Source organism: Girardinichthys multiradiatus, chromosome 7 (assembly GCF_021462225.1).
Source record: "Girardinichthys multiradiatus isolate DD_20200921_A chromosome 7, DD_fGirMul_XY1, whole genome shotgun sequence".
Classification (NCBI taxonomy): domain Eukaryota; kingdom Metazoa; phylum Chordata; class Actinopteri; order Cyprinodontiformes; family Goodeidae; genus Girardinichthys; species Girardinichthys multiradiatus.
The window spans coordinates 35,136,356-35,145,734 of NC_061800.1; the positions used below are offsets into that span (position 1 = coordinate 35,136,356).

The window sequence follows — 9,379 nt, forward strand, 5'->3', positions numbered from 1 at the left end:
GCTACTTCTGCTATTTGAATGTATAAAAGAAACATGTTGTTTCATAATTTCAAAGTTTTAATTATTAAAATAAAAGTTATATTTATGATATTCAGTCATAATTTCGACTTTTCAAGTAATAATAACATTCAAAGTCCTATTTATGATGTTCCAAGTCATTATTATGAGCTTGAAAGTCATCAAAATTATGTCTATGGGTTTTCAAAATATGTCTGATATTTCAAGTCATAATTTTGAGTTTTATGTAATAATAACAATATGATGTTGTGAATTTTGAAGTAATAATTGTGCTATTAAAAATCACAATTTAGACTTTTTGAACAGCAACCTTTAAGAAATGTTTAACTGACTAAAAATTAAGGTATCTTTTTGAAATGTCAGAATGACCAATACATGTGCTTGAATGTCTTGAGGACTCTATGGCATTTTATAATTTATCTTGAGTCGTGTGTTTGTCTTCATTGTTGGTTAGGTGTGTTTAGCACTGAATAAAGTGCAGCTTTTAGAGTACTGCAGTCATTTAAACCCTAATAATGGATGGCCTGTCCTGCCCACATCATCACAGTAGTGTTGCAGCGCTGTGAGAAGCAAACCCACTACACTCAGCCACTAATCACAAGATTATTCTGTTTGACTAAGACTATTAAGTGTTCCACATTCAAATGGTGTCTCCCACAGGCAGACCTTGGAGAGGATGATCCGTCCACCGCAGGGATTATACAGACAGCCTAATGCTCCATGAGGGACCCAAGGGAAGGCCTGGGAAAATGCTCTTGTACAGCAACAGGATGTCACAGTAGTCTGCGCTCTGGACACAGACGAAGAAAGAGGGATGAACAGCAGAAAGAAGTTGAACCCCAAAGGAATGAGGTAAAACTGCCATGCTGATTTACCTCATCAGGCTTGCTTTACCGTATGTACATTCAGTCAGATAAAATTGCTGCACCATACTCTGGTCTATTGTGCTAACTGTGTTGTTTGTACTTTTTAAATGCCTTGTAACAAACACTTTCTGTGAGCTAAACGCAAGTTGTTAAATCACGTTTTTGTTGGTCGATTTAATCTCCAGTTTAATGATGGGATAAACTGTTAAGTTATTGAGGTAAAAATCCAACAAGAAGGGAGGACAATATCTCTTCTGTCTGGCTCTGCACAGCAGCACTTCTCTGCCTCCAGCTCCACATTTCACATCGGCCCTGTTTATCTGCCTGGGACGGTCTCTCATGCCGTCTCTTACATGATTCAGCTGACACTGATGGAAATACTGTCAGTGATGAAGCCGATGACATCTAAAACTGGCCTGTCTCACTGCTGACAATCCAGCAAGACTGACAGATGTTGTTTGACAACCAAGACATCAAGCTAAGATATGAGTAATTGGTCAGTGTGGCGTCAGTGATAATTGTCATTTAAAACATCTCCAGTTATGTTTCTCTATCCTAGGATGGCTTAATCATCTGTAGATTTTAGTCCTCTTAACTATAAGTATTAAGACAAAGTTGAAGTTTAGACATTTCATACTACAGAAATTAAAGTTTCCATTTATTAAAAAAACAGCACAGGTGCACAGTGCCCTGAAAAAAATATTCATATGCCTTGAACTTTTTCACCTCTTGTCAAATAACAGCAAACTCCAATGTATTTAATCAGGTTTGTATTTGACAGGCCAACACAAGGTTGTACATAATTTAAGGTAATGACACCTAATCTTTAAATATTTTTACAAATAAAAATCTGAAATGTTTGGTGTGCATCTGCATTGCACCTCAGTAAGTCATTACTGCAGACCTAAAAGTCGAATTCTTTTTGTCCATTTATCTTTGCAAAATAGCTAAAGCTAAGTCAAGTTGGTTGGTCAGTATAGCAACAGATTGTCAGTCAGATTTAGGCCTTTACTTTGATTGGTCCCTTCCATAGCATGAATATGCTTTGATTTAAACCATTCTATTCTAGCTCCATCTTTAGTGATGCTTTCCTGCTGGAAGGTGAATCTCCAACCACTTTTTCTTTCAGGAATGGCCTGTATTTAGCGCCTTCCATCTTCCCAACAATTCTGACCAGCTTCCCTATACTTGCATGATGCTGCCACCTCTGTGTTTCACCATAAGGAAGGTGTGTTCAGGGTGATATGCAGTGTAAGGTTTCTACCACGCAGTTTTTTGCATGTTGGCCAAAAGATTGTGTTAAAGTCTCACATGACGATGGCACTTTCTTCAACATGCCCTATTATTTCAACACAGGTTTTTCTTCGTGTCATTCCTCAATGAAAGACATTTTTTGTGGACTGTACAACCAACATTTGTCCTGTCAGCATATTCTCTCACCTAAGCTTTGTATCCCTTAAAAGCTTAGGATATTGTTAACTAACCTAAATGTTGCTTAAACTTCTTCACAGCTTCATGCTGCTGCTTGTTCACCGTGGTTCGCTAAGGAAGAAAAAAACACACAGGTGGACTCTATTCATTAACTTGATGACTTTTGACAGCAGGTGGCAGCACTGGGTTCTATTTAGGGGTATCAGAGTAAAAGGGGGCTGTATACCAACCCACACCAGACCTTTCAGATTTTATGTGTTTTTGTGATGGTTTTTCCCAATAAAACACAAGTTTGTGGTTGGAACATAACAAAATGTGGATAAGTTGAGTTAGTATGAATACTCTTGCAAGTCACTGTTATGTTGCTTATCTTGGCTGAACCCGGGGTGTGAAAGTAAGGCAAGATGCTCAAATCAGCTTGGCCTTTGTTTTTAATGATTTCCTTTCATGCCTTCATTGTAGTTGATCATTAAGTAAGCACAATAGAGCTTGTATCACTGAGATTTTATGTGATCCAAGCAGTGCCAGGTCTAACACAGAAGAACATTTCCAGGCTTTATAAAGAGCCTTTGTTCTCTGAGGAAGTCAGGAGAATGAATTTGTTCTGCTTTCTTTTGTTTGGACATTAAATGTTGTCTTGTGTTATCTTGTGTTTTGATGCTTTAAGGCAAGTTGTATTATTTTTACTTCTCTGTTTGTCAGAAAGCACGGGCTCTAAAAATGATGTATCTTCACCCAAAATTAAAGTCATCGTGTCATCTCTTATTATAACACATCTGGACCCAGCAGGTTGAAACTGTCTGCAGATCATTCAGCCCCTCACGTTCAACCATCCTGCAGAGCTGTGAAATTATTTTACTGACTTAAAGCTGTGCTCTCAGCTCAGGTGGTTCCTGTAAATGTTTAATTTCATCTTTCTCCTCTTCTTCCTGAGGTGTGGCGGAGAGCTTAACAAATAGGCTGCTGTGGTTTTGCCCCTCCAGAGGAGAGAGCGTTTACCAGGTGAAGCTGAACACTGCTCTCATTAGTCACACATGCAGCCACCTGCCACTCACCAGAGACCAACGCCGGAGCGCTGAAAGTTTCCACAACTATTTCTGCCCACGCTCAGGAGAGACACTTGAGGAATGGCTCAGGCTCCGTGACCGGATGTAAGCTCGGAGGAATATGCTGCTGCTCTGAGGACGATAAGAGGAGTGATCCTGACCATATTTCAGCCTTGGGAACAGTAAGTAATCTTGTGTTGAGTGTGTCCTTTTTGTGGGGTGATTTTTGCATGGTTTTTTGCATTTTGTCTTTTTCATATTGAATCAAATATGATAGGTGACAAAGGCACTCTAGAAGATAATAATCATTAATCGCAATAGTATAAATGTCCTCCTTCTAAGTGATTTCAATGTCTAACTTTGTACGTTGCAGTTCCAGCATCTATCCAAGTGAGCCGATCATGGCCAGCATTGCCGTTCAGCTGGTCGGCTTCTTTTTAGGACAGTTAGGTTTTGCAGGAACCGTGGTCGCAAACCTGCTCCCCCAGTGGCGCAGCACAGCCTACATGGGTTCCAACCTCATCACAGCCACTGTCTACATGAAAGGCCTGTGGATGGAGTGCGTCTGGCACAGCACGGGCATTTACCAGTGTGAGCTGTACAGGTCTCTGCTGGCACTGCCCCGTGACCTGCAGGTACTGAGGATTTATCCTGATAACCGGAAGGTTACAAGCAAGTTTTAACCTACACTACACAAAGAAAGACACAACCATTTTCCCCTCTGTCTGACATTAAATCAGGACAAGCTTTGCCTTTTTTTGAGTTAGGAAATTATTTATCTTCGTCAAAGGCAAGAAAATGAGAGAGATAATTTTATATAGATTTCTTTATTACTTTCTTTGTAGTCAGAACTTTACATACACTGACACAAACTAACACATTGCCTTTAAACAATGTGGGAAAGCCCAGTTCTGCAAGCTTCTGATAGATTACTTCTCAACATTTAGGTTAAATTTAAGCCAGTGGAGGCATTTTAAGGCAACACCGCACCTGCTTCTTTGTGTGACATCATAGAAAAAAAAATGAAAGAGAACTGCTGATCTCCACATCTGGTTCATCCTTGTGTCCAATTTCTAGATGCCTAAAAGTCCCACGTTCTTCTGTTTAAACAATTATAAGGACGTTTTACCAGCATGGGAATTTCCAGCCATCATATTAGGAAGGACAAGGGTTCTGTGTCACCGAGACAAACTTTATATCAACATGGGCTAAAACACTACTTAGAGAAGAAAAAGCCACTAATCCACAAGGAACATAAAAAACTGGATCATAGTTTGCAAAGAAAATGAACTTAATTTCTTTAAAATGTAACGTAGTCTGACGAAGCTTATAACATTGACGTGTTTGGCAACGATGATCATTGTTACATTTAAATGGAAAAGGGGGAAGCGTTCAAGCCGGAGAACATCATCCAAATTGTGAAGTACAGGGGTGGCACCATCAAGTTGTGTGAGTATTATGCTGCATGACGGACTGGTGCTCTTTGCAAAACAGATCGCATCATGAGGAAAGAACCTTATATCGGAGCAACATTTCAACACTGGGTCTTCAAATTGGGCAATGTATATAATGTATACAATAATCATACTACCAAATTTGTTACAAAGTGGCTTAAAGACAGCAACAGAGCTCTGATCTCAGTCCCTTGAAGATTTGTGAAAAGAGCTGAAAAGGTGTGAATAAGTAAGACAGCATAGGAACCTGACTCAGGTTCAACTGTTATTAGGAAAAATGGGCCAAAATGGTTGGTATGTTTTCTTGTCTTTCCCATCAAGAATGGCTAAAGGAAATGGGCCTCTATGTCGTGTTTATACCCCAGGAAGTGAAATATTACTAAGCATCACTCTAAACAACGGAAAGAAATAAAATAAATACTTGGGTTAAATTTATTTTAAAAGAATTTTAACGGGTCCAGATCAGTATGATACTGTGTGATACAAAAACTGCTAATCTATTAATTCATTTTTAAAGATGCTGAAAATGTACTCTGTTTTTGAAAACAAAACGTCACCAAAAAAACCCGATGACCACAGCGATAGCGTTTCAATAAATTAGAGAGCAGGTCCTTTAGGACCTCTTGCACATTCATTTACACTAATTTATTCTGATTTTTTAGTACTGTTGGTTTTTACACAGAGAAAAATATATTGTTTAAGATAATAGTTTTAATTTCAGATCTCTTTTGTTTAACATTGTGCATTAGAATTTAAACAGCACTTTTCACAAGTATCACATGTAGCTAGATTACTTGCAGACTTTCAAGCGAAAACATACATGAAATAAAGAAGACGAAAAGCTTGCATTATGAAGCTTTTAGGTGTCTCTTGTTTGGAGGAATTAGTCACTAATATTGTATTTGCTTTTCTTCAGCTAAGCTGACTGAAGATCAGAAGACCCGTCTGGTTTTAGGTGTTACTGCTTTGTTCAGTCATTATACACTCACCAGCCACTTTATTAGATACAACTGCTCGTTAACACGAATTTCTAATCAGCCAATCACATGGCAGCAGCTCAATGCATTTAGGCATGTAGACATGGTCCAGACGATCTGCTGCAGTTCAAACCGAGAAGGAAGGTGATTTAAGTGACTTTGAACGTGGCATGGTTGTTGGTGCCAGACAGGCTGGTCTGAGTATTTCAGAAACTGCTGATCTACTGGGATTTTCATGCACTACCATCTCTAGGGTTTACAGAGAATGGTCCGAAAAAGAGAAAATATCCAGTAAGCGGCAGTTCTGTGGGCGCAAATGCCTTGTTGATGCCAGAGGTCAGAGGAGAATGGCCAGACTGGTTCCAGCTGATAGAAAGGCAACAGTAACTCAAATAACCACTCGTTACAACCAAGGCATGCAGAAGAGCATCTCTGAACACACAACACGTAACACCTCGAGGCAGATGGGCTACAGCAGCAGAAGACCACACCGGGTGCCACTCCTGTCAGCTAAGAACAGGAAACTGAGGCTACAATTCGCACAGGCTCACCAAAACTGGAAAATAGAAGATTGGGAAAACGTTGCCTGGTCTGATGAGTCTCAATTTCTGCAGCGACATTCGGATGGTAGGGTTAGAATTTGGCGTCAACAACATGAAAGCATGGATCCATCCTGCCTTGGTGGTGTAATGGTGTGGGGGATATTATCTTGGCACACTTTGGGCCCATTAGTACTAATTGAGCATCGTGTCAACGCCACAGCCTACCTGAGTATTGTCGCTGACCATGTCCATCTCTTTGTGACCACAGTGTACCCATCTTCTGATGGTTACTTCCAGCAGGATAACGAGCCATGTCATAAAGCACAAATCATCTCAGACTGGTTTCTTGAACATGACAATGAGTTCACTGTACTCAAATGGCCTCCACAATCACCAGATCTCAATCCAATAGAACACCTTTGGCATGTGGTGGAACGCGAGATTCGCATCATGGATGTGCAGCCGACAAATCTGCAGCATCTGTGTGATGCTATCATGTCAATATGGACCAAACTCTCCAGAAATGTTTCCAGTACCTTGTTGAATCTATGCCACGAAGTACTAAGGCAGTTCTGAAGGCAAAAGGGGGGCCAACCCAGTACTAGCAAGGTGTACCTAATAAAGAGGCTGGTGAGGCTATTGAATGAGCAACCGATTTGTTACCTCCACCAAGGAGGTTATGTTTTTGTCATTGTTAGTTTTTGTCAGCTTTGGTTTGTCCATCCGTCTGCCTATTTGCAAAATATCTCTAAAAGTTATGAACGTATTTGGATGAACTGCGTACGTATTAGGACAATCAACAGATGATTAGATTTTAGTGGTGATGCAGAGCACCATCTGGATCCTAAATTTTTTTGACGGATTCTTAATTATTGCCAGACCATGAAGCTACAACTTGGATTTCCCACATAGTTCCTCACCCTGTCACCAGGTAACATGCAGTGGCCAAAAGTCATCCAGAGTGGAGCTCATCAATATGGAAAAAAGCTGACATGCATTAATGACCCTATTGCCTTGGTGGAGGTCTGTGCTACTTGAGTGCTTTTCTATTTGTCTTTGCTCTGTAAACTGATTCATTTCCTTCATATCAATGCTACGAAAAAGCTGAAGAAATTCACTTAACTTAGACATTCACATTGTATCAAATAAATAACTTCCATTATTACAAATAAAAGGAATTGAGCTGAATTGAATGTTTTGGTGGTCCTATTTAGGAAAATGTTATACTTGAGCTTTAAATGTGAGTGGCTGCTTTATTAGAAAATTAACTTTCAACCTTTACATTTTTAGTGGTCATGTTGCCGTGTCTGCTTTCTTGCAGGCTGCTCGGGCTCTCATGGTGCTATCCTGTGTCTCCTCAATCCTGGCATCTCTGGTCGCTGCGATGGGGATGAAGTGCACCCACTTTGCTCAACATTCAGTGGTCAAATCACCCCTGGTTCTAGGTGGAGGTGTTGGTTTCCTCTGCGCCGGCCTCCTATGCCTGGTCACAGTATCCTGGACCACCAACGATGTAATCATGGATTTTTACGATCCCTTCCTTCCCAGGGGGATGAAGTATGAGGTCGGATTGGCTGTGTATGTCGGCTACGCATCGTCCTTCCTCAGTCTGACCGGCGGGCTGCTGCTGTGCTGGAGCAGAATCAGTAGCAGAGAAAGGTCGCAGGGTCCCCTCCATATGCAAACGAGTCAACCTTCATCATCTCCAATTACCTTCAACAACATTTACCCCCCTGCTCCACTCTACAGTCCACCTGAGGCTATGAAGGACAATCATGCAGCCTCACTTTGCTCCCTTTCCAGCAGTGGCTATAGGGTTAATAACTATGTCTGAAGACATGGAGATAAAAACACATACCTTAAAAAAACTAATTATATAACAACCATACTTTACCAAAATACCATGTCTACATTGGAAGAATAACTTGTTTTTCTCAGTTAAAGACTTTCTTCTGAACTGAATGCAAAGCAAACCCCTGAACTATTGAGTTTGAAAGTACATGAGTTCAACTGCCTGGTGCCGTTGTGATGCAGCTGATTGGCCAGGAGGTGGCAGCATGTTACACAAAACAGTCAGGGAAAATAACACAAACTGTAAATTAGATTCCGTTTTCTATTTTCTGCAGCCCTGAATGAATTACCGTGATAACAATTGTGCAGCCTTTGAGTCAAAATTGACATTTTTACAGAAACAGCGACTATTTATTAACAATGCGTATTATTATTCCCTTAAACATAAAATAAACACCAGTTATTGAAGATTCAACATGTTCTCTTTGGCTGGAAAATACTAAACAGTTTGTTTGTTTTTTTACTTTTTTCAAAACTTCAGTTTTGCCCAGGCCGTGTAGAGGAGACAGCAAACATATGTTCCGGTCAGATACGTTCGAAATGAAACTTTTTACACATGTCAAATCATCTGCTAAAACTGTTAACGTAGAACCTTTAGTTTTATTATACATCAATGCACATCTTATTTAGTTTTGGTACACTTTTTATTTTGGCTTTTTTGTTTTTGGGATGGTTGCTTCAAGAATTTTTACAAAGACCAAATTGCATTTTTACCAAAACTTTAAGGGGCTAAAATTCAAAGACATCAGGGAAAATGACGAATTGCATCTTGTAACATGTTGGCTTTCTTTTGTGCTTGAAGTTCAGTAAATCTTACATTTGAATCAGTTTTTTAAAGCATTTAATTGAATTCAGTTTATTTATATATCAGCAATTCACAACACATGTCTCTCAAGGTTCTTTATAAAAAAGGAAATTCACACCAATCATACAGACAGATTCCAAGTCAAGTTTTGTTCCAAATTAATCCTAGTTATGAAGCTAATTAATTTGATAGACAGTTAAGAATATTGTTGTTAAAGCTTTTTTCTACCATTACGAGATAAAAATAAAGTATTTCTGTAAATTATAATAAGGATGTTATCTTGCACATTTTTTCCTCAAATTCTGTTACCAATGTATTTTGTGAAATCCTCTAAGATGCATGTGAAGTTTGCAGAAACCACTTGGTGGCAATAAAGATCTTAAGTCACA

The 9,379-nt window shown here is 39.5% G+C and overlaps 1 protein-coding gene across 3 annotated transcripts; it reads left to right on the plus strand.

Moving 5' to 3' along the window:
* Nucleotides 1–404: 404 nt before the first annotated feature.
* Nucleotides 405–9,379, plus strand: LOC124871049 (claudin-14-like). 3 transcript variants are annotated; one of them, XM_047369988.1, is made up of 5 exons: nucleotides 405–870; nucleotides 1,666–1,693; nucleotides 3,250–3,543; nucleotides 3,735–3,996; nucleotides 7,656–9,379. In XM_047369988.1, exons 4-5 carry the CDS (start codon nucleotides 3,763–3,765, stop codon nucleotides 8,166–8,168), a joined length of 747 nt encoding a protein of 248 aa, XP_047225944.1. In that variant the 5' UTR covers nucleotides 405–870; nucleotides 1,666–1,693; nucleotides 3,250–3,543; nucleotides 3,735–3,762; the 3' UTR covers nucleotides 8,169–9,379. The 3 variants fall into 3 exon arrangements, with proteins under 3 accessions (XP_047225944.1, XP_047225943.1, XP_047225945.1); XM_047369987.1 differs by lacking the exon at nucleotides 1,666–1,693; XM_047369989.1 differs by lacking the exon at nucleotides 1,666–1,693 and having other exon boundaries at nucleotides 3,299–3,543.